At 32.7% G+C, this 24,246-nt stretch overlaps 1 protein-coding gene across 2 annotated transcripts in view; it reads left to right on the top strand.

Moving 5' to 3' along the window:
- The window catches only part of tafa5b (TAFA chemokine like family member 5b), a 72,267-nt gene that overhangs the window by 12,285 nt on the left and 35,736 nt on the right, over window positions 1–24,246 (top strand). Inside the window, exon 1 of one of the 2 annotated variants that reach the window (XM_051098907.1) lies at window positions 9,380–9,978. The exons of the other annotated variant lie outside the window; for it this stretch is intronic. Within the exon in view, the coding sequence (XP_050954864.1) occupies window positions 9,888–9,978 (91 nt within the window). The 5' untranslated portion in view covers window positions 9,380–9,887. Of the gene's footprint in view, window positions 1–9,379; window positions 9,979–24,246 lie in introns of those variants that run through there. 2 annotated transcript variants of the gene reach the window in all.

The following is a 24,246-nucleotide window of genomic DNA, read 5'->3' as shown; positions in this document are numbered from 1 at the left end:
TAAAACAAGATTTAAGCACATAATTATAACCAATGTTTGTTTTTGTAAATGGTGTATTTTGAGAGAGCTACGCATCTGTCCATTACAGTATAACTATAGTAGAATAATAGTAAATATTGCATAATTGTTGTTGCCACAAATATGTAATTTCAAAAACCCCACACATTGCTATCTACAATATCATTATTTTACCACTAGTGCAGAATCTGCATTCAAAACTGTTATTTTGTTATCACTGAGATACTATTATATTGTTTTTGTTAATATTTTGAATTATGGATATTGTTTTGGATAGAAATATATAGTTTTTAAAATTACTATTTCAGTTTTAGTTGTTTTTGTTTAGTTTTAGTTGTTTCATCAGGTTAAATACATTTTTGTATTTTATTTAAGTATCACCTCCCATTTTTGAACATAGATGTGAAAGTGCACTATCCAAACTTAAATTGTTATAATTTATGAATGCTTTGGAATACAGACTTAAGGTTTGACTCTTTTTTTTTTTTTTTTTAAGACGACAATGTGCAGATTATTGCAGAAGTGGAATCATTTCAAAATTTGTGTAAATTTACTGTAAAGAAAATGCACTGTACCAAATTTGGTATATTTTATATTTAATAATATTTTACAAAATATTTTTGAATCCAAAATTGCCATAAACCTAAAGCCTTAGATCTAAATAAGTTATGTTCCAAATTTAAAGTTAATATTAAAACAATTGAGGGCAATGTGAGATTTTATTTAGGGCATTATACTGCAAACAGCCAACAGGTGCCAAATTCCAAATTCTGAACTGAAATGCATTTTCCTGTGGCAAATGTCTAAATTTCTTTGTGAATATTACTTCCATCCCAAAATAACCACCAATATTGACTTCTCCGACGGTATGTATTTTGTCAAGATTATAAAAAGTTTAATGACAGAATTTTCATTTTTGGATGAGCTAACCCTTTAACTACAATTAAAACTGACTATATTGGTAATAATGATTGGATGCAACATGGTGCTGTGATCTAGCATAAATGGTCTGTTTTTGTTGCATAATAGCCTACATAATAACGCAAGACAATTAGATTAACTCAGAATTTTTAAGAAGGTTAAATAATAGGCCTTAATTCGGTGTTGTTTACCAAACTTCAACCAACATGGCGAACAGGGGTTGCACTGTTTGTGTGTCAGAATCATTCCTACAATACTCCTGGCTTTTAAATGCGCTGAGATTGATATCTTTGCTGTGCTTGGTTCACTTAGTTGGGCTGGGTATCATTCAAAATTTTTCAGTATCGATACTGATACTAATACCTTGACTTTGATAGCAGTTCCTGAATGATACGTTTTTCAATACCAATTTTATGAGGGGTCATCGGATGCCCATTTTCCACAAGTGATATAATTCTTTAGGGTCTACATGAAAAATCTATAACATGCTTTGGTTAAAATTTCTTCCTTGCCAAAATCAGCAAAAATCATCCTATTCTAGTGGAAATACGGTACAGAACAAGAAGACATTTTTCAATACTCTATGGCATCGAGGCAATCCGGTCTGCACTTAAAACGTAACAACCTCAATACCCAGCCAAATACATCGGCCTATAAATGACATCTGGCTTTCACTGTTGGAAATTGTCCAAGTTTCACAGTCTCTTCACTAGAAACTTGTTACTGTAAGTAAGTTTCGTTCTTATTGTTTACCTCTATTTTTAGCCAGTATTAAATTTTCCACCATGGCAAAAGAGGACAGTCCAATCGAATTATGGGTATGAATAATTGTTACACCAAATTGCACTTGATGTAACACCATCACAACATGAATACTTAAAATGGCTTTTAAAAAATTGTCCACTGCATCAGTGGCTAATTAGTATGCTTCAGCTTTACAAATTGAATTAAATATTTTATCCACTATACATGTATGATGGGGATATAAAAACGTAGTGCACTGCAAGAGCCCTAACTCTACAGCTTTACATTGGTGTGCCAGTCCATTTCTCTCTTCCTTTCTCCACCTCTTTTGAAACACTGAAGTCTGGCCCGAATTAGTCTGCGTAGATTGATTACAAAAATCTTTGCGGGCAGGCGAGAAAAGAAGAGGCCCTGCCTTCTTATCACTCAACGTATCTGGACTTGTCACAGTTTCCCACCTCTCTTTGATTGGAATCTCTACCATCAGCTTTCCTTTCGGACTGTCTGGGAGTAAAACTGTGAGGCTTAATCTGTTCTGATTAGCTCTGACAGCAGAAACGCATCGCTCATGCTCATATCAAAGGATACAGTTACAGCTCCACAATGCAGTTTTAAATACATACGGTTACGGTTTAACTAAACAAGAGCCTGAGATTTAAATGCCATATGGATCAACATAACTTGAAATGGGAAAACAACATTGCTGAAATGCAGCAGATTTACTGGAATGCATATTGTGAAGGCGGATGTCACATTTAATGGGATTCATCCAAATTGGATTGCACAACCCAAACTGTAATAAGGATGCGCTGTGCGGTTAGACATTGGCTGGGGGTGGAATTTCCTTAAAGTGTATCAATTTCTTCGCCTCTTCAGGGTTCTTGTATTTTATTTGGTTTAAAATCTGTCACGACTAATTATGCTGAATTGAAATGAAGGTTTCACACACTAGAAGCAACGATCCTGTGGTTTGAACACCTGTCAGAGCAGAAAGTCTTACATCTGCACATTAGTATCAAGTCTGTTTCGTTTTGAGAGCGATGAGTCATTTCACCTGCTATTCATTGTCATTCTAATCGGATGCGCTTTTGATAGTTCATCCAGAAATTATTATTTACTCACTCTCATGTTGTGCTGTATCTGTATCATTTTGAATGGATTTTCTGGCCAGGAGCTGGAGCTGTCAAGCTTCAAAATGACAAAAAACACTATAAAAGTATCATAAAAGTAGCCTGTATGAGTCATGCAGTATATTCCAGATTTTCAGAAGTCATATAATAGCTTTGTGTGACAAACAGACAGTGATTCAAGTCAGTATTCATTGACAAATCTTACATTTTTAATGATTAGACATGTATTATGTCTGATTCTTTTAAATTGGATCCTTTCAGTGAATCAGTTGATTCAGTTATCAAGTGCAGTTTCCAAGTAAAGATGAATCTTCACAGTTCAGAGCATTTGCTATGTGCTTTTACCAACACAATCTTGTGGGAATTCATAACTATTTTTTTATTTTGTTAAAATGGTTGTAAATGTGTATGCATTCAAATAATCTTTTTTGTTATTTGGGTGTTGAACATTATGCTTACTTTAAAAAAAAAATCATCAAGTTTTTGTATGATTTAAATAATACATATTCATACAAAATTGACCCTTCGCAAAGAGGAAATTGACAATACGCCAATAGACAAGACAGAACAGGTTACTTTTGGTATAAAACTAAGTCTTAGCTTTTACATTTTTTTTTCACTTTTAAAGAAATTAAAACAATAAATACTCACATGTAAATACTTACATGAACATGATCTCTTCCTCCGTACTAATTGTGGCACAAAATAAACATGAATAAACATCGGAAGGTGTCTTATTTCAACACAGAAAGATGTCAATACACACCATTTTTCAAGTTCCAAGTCCACCAAAATTAATCTACTCTCCTGTCTGGTTTGTTTGTCAGACAAAATGGCAGATTTAGCATTATGACTGGTCAGATTGCCTGTCAATCAAACTGCGAACTGGCGAAGGGTCAATTGCCAAATTGTAAAATAGTTGTTTTCTTAAGAGATCAGGTTGACTTTTTTCCAAAATGGTTTTAGTTTGTTCACGTGCTGAAATGCCACACTGAAGACTGAACATCTAACTTTTGTGAAACAAAAAATAAGGTATTTCTTAAATAAAGGTCATACAGTTGAGGTCAAAAGTTCACATCCACCTTTGAGAATCATTAAAAATGTTATTTATAATATTACCAAAATAAGAGGGATGATACAAAATGCATTTGTTGTTTATTTAGTACTGACTGAATAGTATATTTTACATAAAAGATGTTTACATATAGTCCACAAGAGAAAATAATAGTTGAATTTATAAAAATGACCCAGTTTAAAAGTTCAAAAGTACATCCCTTTGATTCTTAATACTGTGTTGTTACCTGAATGATCCACAGTTGTGTTTGTTTGCTTTAGTGATAGTTGTTCATGAGTCTCTTGTTTGTCCTGAACAGTTAAACTGCTTGCTGTCCTTCAGAAAAATCCTTCAGGTCCCACAAATTCTTTGGTTTTTCAGCATCTTTGTGTATTTGAATTCTTTCCAACAATGACTGTATGATTTTGAGATTCATCTTTTCACACTGAGGACAACTGAGGGACTCATATGTAACTATTACAGAAGGTTCAAACGCTCAATGATGCTCCAGAAGGAAAAACTATGCATTAAGAGCCAGGGGATGAAAACTTTTGAACAGAATGGAGATGTGTACATTTTTCTTATTTTGCCTAAATATATATATATTTTTTCATTTAGTACTGCCCTTCAGAGGCTACAGAAGATACAGAAGACAAAATAAGTTACATTTACACTGATCTTCAAATTCAAAAAGTTTTCACCCCCCAGCTCATAATGCATTGTGTTTCCCTCTGGAGCATCAGTGAGCGTTTGAACCTTCTGTAATAGTTGCATATGAGTCCCTCAGTTGTCCTCAGTGTGAAAAGATGGATCTCAAAATCATACAGTCATTGTTGGAAAGGGTTCAAATACACAAAAATGCTGAAAACCTGAAGGATTTGTCTGAAGAACGGCAGGTAGTTTAACTGTTTAGGACAAACAAGGGACTCATGAACAGCTATCACTAAACAAAACCCACAGCTGTGGATGATTCAGGTAACAACACAGTATTAGGGATCAAGTGTATGTAAACTGAACAGGGTTATTTTGTCTGTGGACTATATGTAAACATCTTTTATGTGAAATAAACAATAACATACATTTTGTATGATTGCTCTTAATTTGGTTAAATAATTAACATTTTTAATGATTCTCAAAGAGGGATGTTAACTTTTGACCTAAACTGTACATGTTTGGAATGACATGAGGGTAAGTAAATGATGACAGGAATGAGAGTATTTTGCAGAACAATCTATGACTTTTACATACTCATTGCTTTGCTTGATGTACGTTTGCTAGACCTTCATTTTTACAGATTTATCAAGGTGCAGGATTCCCAGGGTCAGTGGAGACGGTAGTTACACTAAGGCCCTGTGACTAATTCTGACAATGACAAAGATATTGATTATAAGGAGACTCGCCGTGATGTCAAATGTATTGTGGAGTGGAAACTGTGCTTTAGGGACATTCAGTAGTCAAGCGGTGGTCTGCGCTTTGCTCCCCCAGAGTGTTGCAGTGATAGCGGTGACAGAAATGCTGCATAACATTACAGTGCAGGTGAGAGTGCCCTTGGCTCTCAGACAGAAAGATAGTGTGAGTCAAGATTCATTAACATGTTTTTTTTGCTTTATTTTTATCCTGCCTGTAAAGCACATTAACACATGTTATTTTTTAAATACCCTGAATTTTATTCAAACCATTTTGCACTCAAACGGTTTGGATCTCAAGTTCAGCTTATTGATTCAATTATGTAGTCGCAATGGTTAAAGGAACAGTTCACCCAAAAATGAAAATTACCGCATGATTTACTCACCCTCAAGCCATCATAGGTGTATATGACTTTCTTCTTTTAGACAAATACAACTGGAGTTATATTCAAAGCTCTTCCAAGCTGTATAATTGGCAGCAAATGGGTGTTGAGTTTTTGAAGTCCAATAAAGTGCATCCATCCATCATAAAAAATACTCCACACAGCTCCAGGGGGTTAATAAAGGCCTTCTCAAATGATTTAATGTATTTGTTTAAGAAAAATATCTTTATTTAAAACATTATAAACCGTAATCTCTAGCTTCTGCTAACGGCAGTGCACGGCTCTTTTTATGCTGGATGGATGCGGTTTATTTTACTTCAGAACTGCAACACCCATTCACTGCCATTTTAAAGCTTGGAAGAGCCAGAACATTTTCATTCTAACTCTGATTATATTCGTCTGAAAGTAAAAAGTCATACACACCTAGGATGGCTTAAGGATGAGTAAATAATGGGGCAAATGATGACAGAATTGTCATTTATTGGGTGAACTGTTCCTTTAATTCATCTGGATTCCAATGCTCTCTCATTAGCATGAGATAAATGTTTAGTAACCAGGCCTAATCTTTCCCATTTCAAATCTAAAGTTTGGTGCTGATGTTCTTTTAGTAATTTGTTTTAGACGTTCTCTGAGCAAATGGATTTCTGATTCCAAATCAAGGAAAGGGATTTAGATAAAAAAAAGGGCAAACAGCGACTCGCCCCTGCATTGATCTGAGAGATTAAGACTATGAATTGAAATGTTGAGTTTCTCAGTTCAAGGTATTTATTTGATGTGGAATTTCAGCGACCATTTAAATAACACTGTTTATTTTCTTCATAATAGCTGTTGCTAAATACTTGATTAAAATAAATATGCACACTCAAACATTTGTTTCCATGGGTTGCTGTCATTCGCAAGCTGGAATTAGCTTGGTGTGAATAAATTTACCTTTCATCCACCAAAAATAGAAAACAAAATAGGGTACTGGGTCTGGCTCATATTGCTTATATATATCACAACAATATCACTTTCCAGTGTCTCCACCGAGACGTTGCAATTACTATGGAAAACAAATGTAAAAAGTAAATAAATGAAAGCAGGCTTAATAAATTGGAACTGGGTCTATTGTCCCGCCACATATTTTCATACAGTACTTCCAACAAACACTGCAGAGTCAAATATAGATATTCCCCTTAGACAAAATGGAAATTGAGAGATAGAGCATGAGAAAAAAGACTAGATCTGTAGGAGATATATTGGCAACACAGGGGGAACATGTTATTATAGGGCAGGATATTTCAGTAGCAGCTTGACTTTGCAGTGGTGCGGTATTCTGAACATATTTAATTGGGTCCCCGCTGATTGATTGCCATTCTTCTACTGAAGCTCCGAGTACGTGAGAACAATATGAGAATGTGATGGGATGTCATGTGTGGACAGCTGTACTTGGGAATAATATGAAAAGTGACATTAACGGCAAAGAAAATGGATTACTTTTAAATCTGAATATATGCATTAAAAGAGATCATTATTAATTATATCATCAAGAGACAAAGCAAATATCTATCCATCACTGAATGAAGAAGACTTTTTAGAGAAGTTTTAGAAATAAGCATCAGTAAGCAAATCCTACTGGAACGCACATATTAGATGCATATTTTTTATAACATTGCTTAAATGTTGATTTAGATTGTGTGTGTACCTAACCTCATGATGATGATCCAGTGGGATTGTCACTGTTATATAAGGTGAGTACTGTAATGGATAAAAGCACCTTCTAAATGGCAGCTTGATATTTACATTCATACTAAATATAAATCTGAACATCAAGGTGATATTTAACATATATCCAATTATGTCATAGATATAAGATGGAAAATGAAAGAAACCATATGTAACTTGCATATGGGGTACCATTTAAAATCAAAAGGGAACATTTGTGTAACAAAAAGTAAAATATTTTAAAGAATGATGGTAAAGCTTTACAATAAGGTTCATTTGTTAACATTAGTTAACTATGTGAGTTAACATGAACTAAGAATGAACAACACTTCAGCATTTATTAATCTTAGATAATGTTAATTTCAGCATTTACTAATGCATTATTAAAATCACATGTTGTGTTTGTTAACATTAGTTAATGCACTGTGAACTAACATGAACGAACAATGAACAACTGTATATTTATTAACTAACATTAACAAAAATTAATAAAGACCCTGGACCACAAAACCAGTCATAAGGAGCACGGGTATATTTGTAGCAATAGTCAAAAATACATTGTATGGGTCAAAATACTGATTTTTCTTTTACGCCAAATATCATTAGGATATTAAATAAAGATCATGGTCCATGAAGATATTTTGTAAATTTTATAAATATATCAAAACTTAATTTTTGATTAGTAATATGCATTGCTAAGGACTTCTTTTGGACAACTTTAAAGGTGATTTTCTCAATATTTAGAATTGTTTGCACCCCCAGATTCCCGATTTTCAAATAGTTGTATCTAAGTCAAATATTGTCCTATACTAACAAGCCATATATCAATTGAAAGCTTATTTATTTCCTCTTGCATGATATATAATTTTTTGTGGTCCTGGGTCACAAATAGTGTAATAATTATATTGTTCATTGTTAGTTCATGTTAGTAAATACATTAACTAATGTTAACAAATAACCTTATTGTAAAGGGTTACGAGAATGACAACTGCTTTTGTCCATACAATTAAAGTCAATGGGGTCCAAAATAACCCCGCTGGTCCCTACTGAAATATTTGAAAAATAGTTTTTACATAAATACAGAGTTCAGATGCAAAACCAGCTAAATCCATCTGACATCTTTCTTTTAAAAAAATGCATTTTTATCAGGCTCAGATGTATAGGTTTCTATGTAAGTACCGGTACTTCTGATTGGGCTGAGGCTGGTATTTTAGCGAGTTTGAAGAAAAAGTTTTTGATGGACGTATAATATGTGTCGAGAGCATTAACTCAGTATCATTATCATTATCTCATTTTTGGCTTTTAGCTGGTTTTGCATCTGAACTCTTCATACATTAATTTGTGTGTATTTATATATACATAATAACTACACACACACACACACACACACACACACACACACATACACACACACACACACACACACACACACACACATATATTAAGTGCTCACAAACTTATATTTTGTATGTGATCAATCATGATTAATCGTTTGACAGCATATATATATATATATATATATATATGCATGTGTTAACCAGGTGTGTTTATTTTTGCCTGACTGAATTTGTGGCCTTCCACTGAACAAAAGATGATCAGCTCCACTTACATACTATTAAATTAGAAAATAAAATATGCATTTGCCAAAATGCTTGTAACATCATTCCTGAATTTTTTACAGTAAGGTTCTGGCAAGAGATATTTTTTAACAGTAATGCAACAAAAAACATTCTACACTGTATTAATATTAATGCTAACCTCCCCTTTGATCTTAAACCAGCGTATTAAATGTGAATTTCACAAGATCGAAGACGCCTTAACTTAGGTATTCCTAAACTGTGAGATGAAAAGAAAAAAATAGACAAAAAATATAAAAACTGAAGCTACGCAATTACTAATAAAGAAAAAAACACGTTCTCGTAATAAAACCAGGTAGCCTACACACTCTCTCTCACTCTCAGTAAGTGGAATCGCCCGGAGATTGACAGATTTAACAGTGATGACGTCGATTTTCACCCAAGACGAAACTCGCGTACAGACCCGCAGCCTCAGTTAAATAGGAGACGCTGTGACGGGCTGCACCGCGCGTCCGCACACTTTCAGCTGGAACTCAACGGAACGACGCAGTAGACTAGAGACCCCTCGTGTGACGCTGGACATATGTGAGGTCTTTTCCTGGACTTTAACGGAATTCCGTGAGCGACAGTTGTTTATGCAGCTCGAGGCTCGCGTGTGGATGTCTGAAGACATGTGGCGCGTTGCCTGCTAAATATTTTGGGACGACCTGTGAGCGAGAAGACTATGCAGCGGTTAATGGGACACGAAGTGTCAGATGCCGCGTTGAAACTCTCTTGCATTGAACTTTAATCTCTCCGAATAGTAACCTGTCGCGCGCTATCAGCAGAGGCTTGTCCGCATGGAAAGTGTCCTTACTGAACAGCCTCTGCTTCTTGAGAATAAGGGAATGTTTATTCAGTGCTGAGCCGGGATGGATGTGCTGTTGTAAACGCATCCGATCATCAGAAAGATGCAGCATCTCCGTGTGGCGTGGGCGCTTGCGGGAGCGGCGGTGGGCTTTTTTCTGCTCTTCTTGATTCAAGCGCATTTGTTCGGCGAAGGTAAGCCGTATACTAACGCTCTGTGTCAGACTTTAATTAATTTTGCAGAAAAAAACATAGGAATGATCATTTAAACGATAAAGAATTATAATAAAAACAAGTTGTGGTTTCCAGAACTTTACCGTACAAATATAATGATGATGTTACAAGATTCTGATGACTTTTTAACTGCATATTTGTCATTAAACCATATAATATTTATACACCAACATACCTGAGGTATTAAAATCTCTGTTACTGTAAAACGTGATGATAATTGTACAGGTGGTGCAATGAAAGGCCACATGACGACCGTGTTCATCAAAATTAGTCTCTACAGATACATAAAGACATATATAACCACCAGTGCCACTAAAATAATGTGGTAAACTTTAACTAAATAACAAAAAATGCAACATAAAATACTCAAATGTACATAACTGATAACAAACATCAGAACTTGTTTAAATAACATCAAAATAAACGTGATGTTTATGTAGGGAATTGTGGACATGCCCATTTCACCACAAATTATAAGGAGGTTTATGTTTTAATTTCAAAAAAAGAGAAAAAAAAAAAAGAAAAGAAAAGAGGAAGAATTTCAACAATGTTTTATCACAAAAGTATGCTATACAGCCTTGTTAAATACAGCTTTTCACTTCAAATTGTAAGGTAATTTGGAAATGTTATTTTTTATGTTTTAGCATATTTTGCAGTAAAGTGATGTATTTTGTAATTTTAGATAGATATGGTGTGTGTGTGTAAATTGCTTACACACACACACACACACATATATATATATATATATATATATATATGTATTTGTGTGAGAGTGTGTGTGTATATATATATATATATATATATATATATATATATATACAAATGGCACTTAGAGGCTTTTGCATCTATCTATCTATATATCTATATCTATATCTATCTATCTATCTATATATATATATATTTATATATATTACAGTGTTGCTTCCATGTTAGGGTTTCTTAAATTCAATTACAATGCAAACAGCTTTTAATGCAATGATAAAACCACAAGAGCACCTGTTTTTCATAAAATATGATGTATTTCATTATATGCATATGGGATATGTATATACTGTGTCAGTGTATGTGCATCAGTGATGCTCTGCATTCATCTGGCATCAGACTTGATAAGATAAAGGACTAGTGCATGACCTTTTGTGTACTTGTCAATATGTAGCGCTCAAATCTATCTTAAGGCCAAACCAAAGATCATTTGTTTGAATTACTACTCCATTTATTTACTTAAGGAGATGCTATATTTGTATCAGTGTCATTTACTGGAAAAAAAACAACAATATTTAACCTAGTTAAAATGACTGTTTTATGGTTTGATTCATAATCATTTGCGATTATAAATGATTTTGTAGATCGTACAGAGAGACACATCTGCCTATGTTGTTAATCTGTGATAGATAGATAGATAGATAGATAGGTGGATAGATAGAAAGTAAGCAAATGTTTCAAGTGCTGTAGGTGCTGATGTGACAGGCTAGAGCTCAGTCTGACATCTTTTATCTTCCATATGCTCTGGAAAGCAAAACCGAGAAAATTCTGCCTCATAAAATTGATCCATGTTGCATAAGTATCTCAGCATAAGGCACAATGTGAAAAAGTTGAGACATGTTCATGACCAGTGTCTAATTTTTTTTTAGCTCAGAGAACAGACAATTATTTTTCACTGCAATCTTAAAATACAGCATAAAGGTAAGCTGATTTTTTGCAGATGTCTTATTTTTAACCAGCTGATGAAGTTCTAAGTGAAATGATGATATTATTACAACCTTACGGGTGTAAGGTTGAGACCGTGAGAGCAGTCACCCATTATGTGTGAGCTTGCTTTGAACAGCTTAAAGGTTTGAGTTGGCCTGCCGCCATGGCAAACAAAACATGTTGGCCCGGTTGCCACAGTAACTGGGCTTTTAAGAAAATAATTGGAGAATGCATGGGTTTGCTTCTCACAAAGTGCCAAGGAATAGAGCAGTGACCTCCAGCATAGTGATAGAGAGAACCGCAGGAGGCATCTGCCCAAACGCTTTTCATTTCCTACATACGGAGACTTAGTGCAGCGTTAGGTGTTTGATATTATAATGCGCCAACCTCAGACCTCAGCTTTCCAACATTTCTCCATTTATTTTCTTCTTTAGGCCAGTTTCGTTTAAGCTCAATTTAGAAGGGATTGTCCAGTGGCTTTAAAAATAGCATTTCATCAGGACTGATTGTTATAATAAACAAGTAAAATTACTAAGCCAGTGTGAAATCCAAATGTATCGTATTTACTTTCCAAATACACATTTTTACCATTCTTGTGAATGATTCAGCAGTGCATGAATTAATTAAAATAAAATAACCCGCTTCCTTTTCGGCTGACATCACTTTTTTACAGTCTTGCTAATAGTGCAATTTCACGCAGGTTAATATTAATGTCATAAAGACACACTTTTCCTTAAGGATAAAATGAAACCTTACTTTTTTTCTTTTTAATATTTGGTTTCACTTGGAAATATGTCATATTAAATAAGTAAAACAGTTTTTTGCATTGTGATTTTAAGCTATTAAGGCTTATAAAAATATTTTTACATAGATTTTTTTAAATTGAGGCTCCATTTTTGGTTTCATATGTTAAGCTGTAGTCTTGATATAGTTTATATCAAAACAATTATAAAGAAAGAAAACTAGATTCTAGTTTCATTCATCATTGTTACTTCAATTTTGTTGTGATGCCACTGGCTGTTCAATTCAAACTAAGTCTTTTCTGACCAGTGAGTTCAGGTCCTGATGACAATGAACAGAAGGAAATACTGGAAAAAAACCCCCAGACAATTAAAAAGTAATATTTTTTTGTTTACTTTATCAATAAATATTTTAATAAAAAAGTTATTTTATATATATATATATATATATATATATATTTTTTTTTTTTTTAATTAATGCATGTATTTATGCATTTTTCAATAAATCTGAGTCTTCTATAAAATAAATTTAATGTTATATGCACTTGTGTTCCTAACTTAAAAAATGTAGGAGCACAGACAAAATGTTTGGAGCACCTTCTAATTAATAGTCAAAAAACCCTTGCCATTACGAGGTGATATTTGACTCCTTAAAGTGAATTAAAGGGGAATTTTGTTTTTACCTTTGTAATTGCATTATTCTAATTTTAATAAAAGTATGTCATCTTTTATGCCTTTTTAAAATTATATTTTATAAGCTTTTTAACATTTCTAATTAAAACAACAGAATAAGAACAAGTAGAATAAGAATCAATCAATTACCAATCAAATGAAATCAGTATTAACAAAATGAATTTGTACTACAGAGGTGGCACAGAAGAACACAAAAGTGGCTTGTAGGTGTATTTTCATATATTTAATGAGGCTCAGAAGTGGCATGCGTGCAATCAGATTCATAAATTCATGCTGAGATTAATGTTTTAAATGTAAAATTTTAAATGTAGAAATATTAAATGATTTAAACAACTGAAAAGGTACTTTAATAATGATACTAAAACTGCCAGTAGGTGGCGGAAAGTCATTGATTTAATTACTGAACCATATCATTCATTTGATTCATTCAAACCGCTGATTTGTCCAGGAATAAAGCACATGACTGTCTTTATGAATAGGAAACTGAATCACTGACTCACTAGATTCATTTTAAAACGCATGTTCATTCATAAACTAAACACTGCTGTGTTTGAATGGAGATGTGCAACTATTTTTGAAGAAAACAGAGCAAAATCAGGCAATAGTGTTATAGTCAGACAATGTCAGTCACTTAATATTAACTTCTTGTTTATTTAACTGTTGTATTAAATGAATATCTCATTACAAACTCCTTTAAAAATCATTAAAAGCTGTCACTCATCTTAGTTCATCGCAATCTTACAAAGTTCCACTATAACCAACAAAGCCCTCTACACTGCACAATCAATCTCTTATTTACACTCTCTCTACACTTTGTTCATGAATGGATTTGTGAGATTTGTCTGTGATACATTACTCAAATTTGCAAAAACACATAGAAACCTTTGAAGCTCCCCTCAGCACAAACACACATATGCTGATCGGGTCAGTCACACTGGTGCAGCTAAATATTTTTTCATAGTCGCACACAGTAGTTTTCAGTCGCAAATGCGACTGTAATGGTTGCACTGAAAAGCCCTGTTTAAAAATAAATGTATTTTACTTCACTTTAAAATAAGTGTTATTTGTAACATTAGTTAATGTATTACGTAGTGCTGTCAAAATTAGCTTTTTTTTTTGACAGGAATTGTGTTTATTTAGTTGCAGAACATCTTAACGACCATGCTATTTTATTATTGTTATAATAATTTTTTTTTTTGCAGTATATTTGCATTATATTATGTACATTTATTGTATTTTTTCTTACTAGTTAATAGTCATGAGGTGTCTCTAACAACTCTCATATCTGACCTTTCAAGTGTTTTTCTTGAATTTGACTTCAAGTGGTCTTTCTTGGGTTTGCCACAGTCTCTGAGATGGAGGCACATTCAGAAACAGAGACTTACATTTAACATCTTAAATTTACATGTTGTTGTGATTGGCTGTTCAGTTCAAACTAAATCTCTTCTGACCAATGAGTTCAGGCCATGATGACAACAAGAGTGAACAGAAACAAATATACGAAAAAAGGCCTTAATTTTAAAAATAAATGTATTTTACTTTATAAATAAATATTGTAATAAAGTTATTTTCTAAATAAATATTTTTATTTTCTAAATAAATACATTTGTTTTCATTTTATAAATACAGTTATTTTATAAAATAAATTAATTTGTTAGCTATTTTATAAATAAAATTAATAAATGGACAGTTGTTATAGCTTGTTTTCATCTCTCTCAAACATTCATTTAATTATTTATTTTAAATAATGAACTTGCAATACATTTTTATTATATTATGTACATTTACTGTATTTTTTACGACTGAAAAGTCAACTCTAGACTTTGTCTCATATCTGACCTTTCTGGTTTTTGTCTTAAACTTGACTTCAAGCGGTCTTTCTTGGGTTTGTAACAGTCTCTAAGGAGATGGAGGCAGATTTAGAAACAGAGACTTACATTCAACATCGTAATTTTACATGTTCAGTTCAAACAAAATCTCTTCTTCAGGTCATGATGACAGTAAGTGTGAACAGAAGGAAATACTTTAAAAAAAGACAAAAATAAATGTATTTTGCTTTATAAATAAATATTTAAATAAAAACGTTTATTTTTTTTATATAAATACATTTATTTTCATCCCATAAATACTGTTACTTTATAAAATCAATTCATTTAATTGTATAGTTATTTCATAAATAAAGTAATCAGACATTTGTTGTAGCTTGTTTTTATCTCTCTCAGTTCAAACATGAATTTCAGGCAATGATTTTTTTTTTTTTTTAAATAATGAGCTTGGATTAGATTTGCATTGTGTAATGTACATTTGTTGGGTAACACTTTTCAATAAGGTTCATTAGTTAACATGAACTAAGAATGAACAATACTTCTACAGCATTTATTAATCTTGGTAAAGTTAATTTCAGCATTTACTAATGCATTATTTACAAATTACAAGTTGTGTTTGTTAACATTGGTTAATGCACTGTGAACTAACATGAACAAACAATGAACAGCTGTGTTTCTATTAACTAACATTAACAAAGATGAATAAATTGTGTAATAAATGTATTGTTCGTTCATATTAGCTAATACATTAAAGGAGAAGGCCACTTCCAAAACAAAGATTCACATTCAAAGATTCACAAGAAATTATGTTTTTTGAGGAAAACATTTCTGCAATTTTCTTTATATAATGGACTGATATGGTGCCCTGATTTTGAACTTCCAAAATGCAGTTTAAATGTGGCTTCAAACGATCCCAGCCAAGAAAGAAGGGTTTTATCTAGCATAATGATCGCTTATCTTCATAAAAAAAAAAATACAATTTATAAACTTTTTTTAATCTCAACGCTGGTCTTGCCTTTCTCTCCCTGAACTCTGTGTATATTGACTCAAGACAGTTAGGGTTTGTTGAAAAACTCAGATTTTTTTCCTCATTTATTTTCTCCCTCAATTTTAAAAATCATTTTAAAATCATCCTGCATCACTGCAGAAGTTCTTACCCAGTCTTTGCAAAGTGAACATGCAAAGAAGATCAAACACCCTTAACAAAAAAGGTAAAACAGTGATATATGATGATTTCAAAGTTGAGGGAGAACTGTCATGAACCGGAAAAAAACAGTCCAGGTAGAGTAAGACAAGATGAGTGTTTGGTATTAAAAAGTATAAAATTGTATTATTTTTATTAAAATAACAGATCGTTTTGCTAGATAAGACCCTTCTTCCTCGACTGTGATTGTTTACAACCGAATTTGGGATCGTTTGAAACCGCATTTAAACTGCATTTTGGGGCACCATATCAGTCAAAAAACACAATTTCTTTATGACTGAAGAAAGAAAGACATGAACATTGTGGATGACAAGGGGGTGAGTAAATAATTGTTGTTCTGGAAGTGGACTTCTCCTTTAATGTTAACAAATGACACCTTATTGTAAAGTGTTATCATTTATTGCATTTTTTACAATGAGGCCTCTCTGAGTACTGTTTTTTTTTTAATCTTTGTTTTTTTGTCTTGAATTTGACTTTAAGTGGTCTTTCTTGGGTTTTTCCACAGTCTCTAAGGAGAGGAAGGCAGATTTAGAAATAGAGACTTACATTCAACATCTTAAATTTACATGTTGTTATGATTGGCTGTTCAGTTCAAACCAAATCTGTTCTGACCAATGAATTCAGGTCATGACGATCAGAAAGAAATGCTCAAAAACCCCATACAATGCCACCGTTAAGCATTTCAAATGAACAGTTGGCTACAAAGATTACCATTACTGTGGCCACCTGAACTCCCCAGCAGTTGCTAATTGATGGAAATCGCTTGAAAGAGGACGGATGCCAGACTAAAACCATTAACAAGTGTGGATGCGGCAGGCCTGTGGAAAGCTTTCGTGTCTTAACAAAGTGTTCCGCGCAAGTTTAAAGTATCCTAAATAAATTATTTTAAAGCACTCCCCAGGAGTCCGTACAAGAAGACGTCTCGCAGTCACGCTTTGCAGGGGCTTTTTGGTATGATTGGACTTTGGAAGCAACGATTTTGGCTGCCTGCTGAGCTCAGAGGCCAGCCAGGCTGACCTGGCATCAGGTCCAATCTCAGTCTGACTGTCATTACTGACTCTAAAGGAGACCCCCGTCCCCCCGCCAGCCCCCCCCCCCCATCTGACTGCTGCACCAATCTAGACAAGGATAATAGGTGTATAGGGTGACAGGAAGGGATATATACTGCCCAGATAAAGTATCCTTAGCTCTAAGCAGGTTATTGGCAGCTGATATTATGATATAGCAACTGGCTGAATGGTAGGACCCGTCATAAAAAAATAAAAATTGACCTTAAATATATGATGCCGGATGTAAAGTCTTCAATTTCAGGTTGGAGTAATTCTGTCTACTCAATATAAAAGCTGTACTCAGTGTTTTTATGGGCTTGCCACAGTCTCTAAGGAGGAGGAGGAGTAAGATTTGGAAACAGGGACTTGCATTCAACATTTTGAATTTGTATAAATTCGTCTGGCAGTCACTTTTATTTCAGTGACTGACATTGTGTTCAAGGTATACAATTTATACAGCTGTATGAATAGTTTAAATAATAAAATATATAAATAAATGTTTGTATAAATACATTTATTTATAAACATTTATTTTTTATTTAATCTTACAAACTAGTTATTTCATAAATAGTTTGAATAATATAAAATAAATTTAAAATAAATGTATTTTATGTATAAATAAATATTTTATAAATACATTTATTTTACAAATATTATTTTGAAATAAATACATTCAATTTTTATTTAATTTGACAAAATACAGTTATTTCATAAATAGTTGGAATAAAATAAAATTAAATAAAAATAGATGTATTTTATGTATAAATATTGTATACATTATTAAATTACCATTTAAATTTGATAAATGTAACTGTTTAATAAAAATAAATGTATTGTATGTATAAATATTGTATACATTATTAAATTATTATTTATTTTTTATAATAATTTTAATAAATACATGTATTTTTTATTTAATTTTATAAAATAGTTATTTCATAAAATAAAATATAATTTAATTTGATAGTTCTTTTATAAATAAATTAAATAAATGTTACATTTGATGAAGCTTGTTTTCATCACTTTCAATTTACAACCTGCAACCTACAACCTAGATAAATACAATTTTATAAAATACAGTTATTTTATAAAATAAAATACATTAATTGAATAGTTATTTTATAAATTAAATTAAAAATAGACGTTTGTTGCATGTATTTTTTTATTTAATTTTTTAAAATACAGTTATTTGTTGATTTGTTGTAGTTTGTTTTTTATCTCTTTCAAATTACAACCTGAATTTTGGACAATAATTTATAATTTGTGTTATATGTGGTATTTATTGTTATACATTATACGGAGATATTATAAAAACATTTTTCTTTTTGACTGAAAAATTCATGAGATCTCTCAAACCATTTCAGACTTTGTGTTGTCTCATATCTGACCTTTTTTTCCTCTAAATAAATTAAATAAATGTTACATTTGATGAAGCTTGTTTTCATCACTTTCATACATTTGTTTTTATTTAATTTTATAAAATACAGTTATTTCATAAAAAAAGTTATTTCATAAATTAAATATAAAATGGCATATGTTGTAGCATGTCTTAATCTCTTTCAAATTACAACCTTAATTTTGGACAATAATTTGTAATTAACATTACATTTTATATTTATTATATAGTATACTGAGATATTATATAAACTTTTACATTTCACAAAGCTTGTTTTCATTGCTTTCACTTTACAACCTGCACAGATAAATACATTTATTGTTTGTTTATTTTAAATATTACAGTTATAATATGTATTATAGTATAAAATAATGACATTAATTTAATCGTTATTTTATAAATGAAATTAAAAAATGAAGGTTTGTTGTAGCTTGTCTGAAATGTCCTTGCCATGTACTGTTTAAGATACAGAAATAGCTTCAATAAAATAATAAAAACCAAGGGCCTGTTGCATAAAAGGTTTAGACTTTAGACTAATTTTTTCTTTAAGACTTGTCATAATTTTTTAAAATTCAGTTACAGAAAAATGTAGATTAGTATAAATTGAATCCAAAAAATAAAAAGATTACCCTTTGGTTAACTGCTAGTTGGTCAGACTAGTACTTAAGACACTGTCTTAACATAAAGGCTAAGTTTATGCAACCAGCCCCATAACAAAACAACATATAAATATTTGTTTTAGGTATTTTATAAAATAAATACTTTTTTTTAATAAAATAGTTGTTAGGCCATTTGTTGTAGCTTGTCTTCATCTCTTTTAAATTACAATCTGAATTTTGCACAATGATTTACAACGAAGGTGCACTATATTGTATATTTATTATTATAAATTATAATTGTTATATTATATAAACCTTTTTTTCACTAAAGAGGTCTTTAAAACCATTCTAGACTTTGTGTTGTCTCATATCTGACCTTTTTGTTTGTTTTGTTTTGAATATGATTTCCCAAAATAATAAAAAAACATATAAAATAATAAAAAAACAAAACAAACTATAAATATTTAAAAATATTTACTTATTTTATAAAATAAATACATTTATTTTTTAATTTTATAATATAAATTTGATAAAATAAAAATGTTTATTTTAAATAAATTCCATATTTGTTGTAGCTTGTTTCCTCTCAATTCATCTCTCTCAGTTCACAACATGAATTTTAGACACTGATTTATTAAAATAATAAACTTGTATTATATTATATAAATTTTTGGTCTGATTTATTAGTTAAAGGAGAAGTCCACTTCCTGAACAAAAAATCACAAATAATGCAGCTTCAAAGGGCTCTAAATGATCCCAGCTGAGGAAGAAGGGTCTTATCTAGAGAAACAATAATTTTTTTGGAAAATAAAAATGTGCATTTTTTTTTAAGCAAAAAAACTTGTGTAGCACAGGCTCTGGGATGTGCGTTCATGTACTAATGAATCAGGTCGAAAGGTCACACGAAACTACAGACCCAGTGTTTACAAAGTGAACGCACAAAGACTAAGAAACTGCAAGTAAATCAAACGCTGTTTACAAACAAAAAGGTACAACGTCTGACGATTCTTAAGCTGTAGGAGAAAATAACATGGACTTTTTCGCCATACTCTACCTTTTTGAGCCGGACTACACAGATGATGAACTTGTGGTGATTCGAAGACATGATTCTTAGTAGTGATGGGAAGTTTGGATTATTTTACCGACTTGGACCTTTGAGTCTCCTTCAGCAAAATGAACGAATCTTTTTTCGAGTCATTTCGTTCATTTTAGCAAAATCAGCTCGATTCATACACTCACACGATCTTATTCCTCAATGACAATGATTTAGCTATGTCTATTAGGACTGTTTCACATCGCGAGTGTCAGTGGAGCGTGAGAAGCATGTTTTGTCGCTGCCCATGTTAACGAATCAGAGGGTCGGGGTAAATGTGAACGCAGAAAGGGCAACACAAACAGTCTTTTCAACCACGTTATAATCATTATTTCTGTGTTACACACATTTAAATAATAGAAGTACTGGGACAAAAGTTTATAGTTTGGGTATAAACACTTATTGTCTACAATAGCAATCAAAACGAAAGTATCTTAACACTTGTAAGTATTGTAATGCTTATCCTCTTCCGCCAGGAGGTGGCGACAACTGCCCATTAAAAAAAAGTATGTCATTGAATCAATCATTCAGGAGATTTCAATAGTCAAACAAGTCTTAATGAAGTGAGACACTGACTCCTTCATTGAATGTTTTTTTTAAATGAATATATGTTTTTAAAAGACTTAAGCAATGAACAGTTTGTCAGAACCACTAGTAATAAATTACATTATTTTGTTTAGTTTTCTAATCTTTTTTTCCTCCAGAATCGTGAGAGAATCATGGTCTCCAATTTACTAAAAACAACTGGGATTCTCAATTTATCCAGAATTGTGAAGCTCTTGTTTAAATGTTGTTTATGACTGCATATAATTTATTAAAATGGAAGTTTAATTTCATAAAGTTCAACATGCACCTACATTTTTTTTTTTTTTTGCATTTTGTCTTTTTCAGTTGAATAAAAACTATTTTCCCTATATATTTCATCACTGAGGATTTCTTAAGAAAAGTTTAAAAATCTTGTCTCGTCTCGTTCTCGTGAACCCAGTCCCGTATCTCGTCTCGTGAGATAAGGGTCTTGTCACACCCCTATTAATTACAGTACGGAACCTAATAGGATGTTGGGCATGCGCGACTGAACAAATCACTTCCCGAGAAGACTCGTTCTTCAAGAGTCACATTAAAGATTCATTCAAAATGAACGAATCGTTCCAGAACGACCCGTGGACGCGTATCCGAGAGCCTGTGCTACACAAGCTTTTGTGCTTAAAAAGTATACAAATTTTTATTTTTTTTTAAACAATGACCGATCATTTCACTAGATAAGACCCTTCTTCCTCGGCTGGGATCATTTAGAGTCTTTTGAAGCTGCATTTAAACTACATTTTGGAAGTTCAAATTCGGGGCACCAATGAAGTCCATTATATGCAGAAAAATCCTGAAACGCTTTCCTCAGAAACTATAATTTCTTTATGACTGAAGACAGAAAGACATGAACATCTTGGATGACAAGAGGTTGAGTAAATTATTGTTCTGGAAGTGGACTTCTCCTTTAAGAAGTCACTCCCAGGCCATTCAAGACTTCATGTTGTCTTGACCTTGTTTTGACTTCCTGGTTTCCTGGGCTAATCTCCAACTCTGCCTGTGCCGTGTTTAATATCTAATTATTCTGCAATATCCTAATTGTCTTCTCACAACTCTTGTCTTATCGCACCTCCGAACATGACATTATTCATATATGCCGTTGTCACCGCTGTGTGTTTCTTAATGAAAACATCTTACAGTCAAACAAAGCCAATTGACTCGCATTGCAAGGCAATAAGCGCAGCATAAGGCTTCGGGTTATAGAATTGAACTGAACGATCCTGGCATGCGAATGAAGGCTGATAGCGTCGTGCGGCGCTGGTGGAGTCCAGCATCGGTCCCCTGATGATAGACTCCCTTTTCACTCCATCACTTTTCTGACAGCCTGTAAAGGATAGCTTTTGAATTTCAGATCAGCACAGCCAGCAAGTCTCCATCTCCGAGATGCATGGTTGGCAGCTCTTTCATCCCTAAAACGCATGCACTGGAGTATACAGGAGATCCTGGGGAGAGCGCTCGAAGAGGTTGGAGATGAATCAGACATTTCGCTGTCAGCAGGGCTATTTAAACAGACAGGGAAGGCGTATCATCTATCACGAGTTGCGCCGCTTAACACGTCTAAGCTGCAGCACTTAGAGGCCTTTTAGAACAATGCAAGCGAATCTGGCGCTTATCGGAGCCGTTTGGCCCCGTGACCATTAGCGAAAGTGTCGACCCGCATTCCCGTCCTGGGGCGAACTGCTTTATTAATACCGCCGTCTCACATTCGGTGCGTTTAATTGTGTTCTCCTCTAAATTAGCCCACTGTAATGACTGTTTACTCTGACTCAGGAGAAAAAAGGAGGAGGCCGAGGTGTGGTGGTGGGAAACAGCGGAGAAGGTTTTTGTCGGGTTTGTCATAAAGCCACGGCAGGGCCGAATGAATGAGTGAGAGATTAAAGGAGGGGCGCTCACAGTCTGCATTCAGTCACTGCAGAGCCAGGCTTTGCTCTCGGCATGCTGATTAGCCTCCATGAATGGCTCTATGGACTCTTCTCTCTCCGGCGTCTATCAGAGCCCAGTCATTACGGCCTATTTGGGCCTGAAGTTGGAGATGAATGGTGAAGCTTTTTCCTCTAGCTTTGGAGTGGGGCTCACCTCTAGGGCGCCACGGAGAAAGAGAGAGAAGGGCTGGGTGTTGTCAAACATGACAGGACGAGACTAAAGCGGTTTTTAGAAAGAGGGGAAAGATGCGTGCACTGGTTCTGTCTAACAGTTTTGCATGCCATTGGTTTTAAGTTGCTGCATTTGCAGTTTCATGTTAATGAGAAGGTTCTTAACACCAAATGTACCATTTCATGCTTTTTACTGTTTTTGCATTAAAATTAAGGTGTTACTTTTTCACTCACAAAACAAACAAGAAATATGAAAAAGTATCTTTAAATGAAGAAATTCTTGACACGAGAAAGAACTTAATTTGAATAGATGGTTTGTAAGGAAATTATTATTATTATTATTTATAAGGTTTGCAGTTGTTTCACTACCATATACATTAGAAACATAAGAACAAGGCAATTAATTGTGATAAAAATAGCTTTGTAGGACTATACATTACCAGTCAAAAGTTTTTGAACAGTAAGATTTTTAATGTTTTTTTTTTTGAAGAAGTCTCTTCTGCTTACCAAGCCTGCATTTATTTGATCTAAAGTACAGCAAAAACAGTAATATTGTGAATTATTTTAAGTAACTGTTTTCTATTTGCATATATTTTTAAATGTATTTTTTTCCTGTGATTTCAAAGCTGAATTTTTAGCATCATTACTCCAGTCTTCAGTGTCATGTGATCCTTCAGAAATCATTCTAATATGCTGATTTTCTGTTCAAGAAACATTTGTATTATTAATATTATTATTATCAATATATAAAACAACTGAATACATATCTTTCAGGATTCTTTGCTGAATAGAAGGATTCAAAGATCAGCATTTATCTGAAATAAAAAGCTTTTTATAACATTATACACTATACCATTAAAAAGCTTATATATATATATATATATATATATATATATATATATAATCATAATTGATGATAAAGACATTTATGTTACAAAATGTTCCTATTTCAGATAAATGTTGTTCTTCTGAACTTTCTGTTCATCAAAGAAACTTGAAAAAAATCTATTTAGCTGTTTTCAACATCATAATAATAAATGTTTTTTAAGCAGCAAATCAGAATATTAGAATGATTTCTGAAGGATCATGTGACTGGAGTAATGATGCTAAAAATTCATCAAAATTCAATTCAAAATCACAGGAATAAATTACATTTTAAAATATATATTAAAATAGAAAACAGTTATTTTAAATAGTAAAAATATTTTTCAATATTTTCAGTTTTTTTACTGTTTTTGCTGTATTTTGGATCGAATAAACAAGGG

This window comes from Labeo rohita, chromosome 25 (assembly GCF_022985175.1).
Source record: "Labeo rohita strain BAU-BD-2019 chromosome 25, IGBB_LRoh.1.0, whole genome shotgun sequence".
NCBI classification, from domain to species: Eukaryota; Metazoa; Chordata; class Actinopteri; order Cypriniformes; family Cyprinidae; genus Labeo; species Labeo rohita.
Note: the sequence above shows the minus strand (reverse complement) of the source record. Positions and strands in the feature narration are given on the sequence as shown.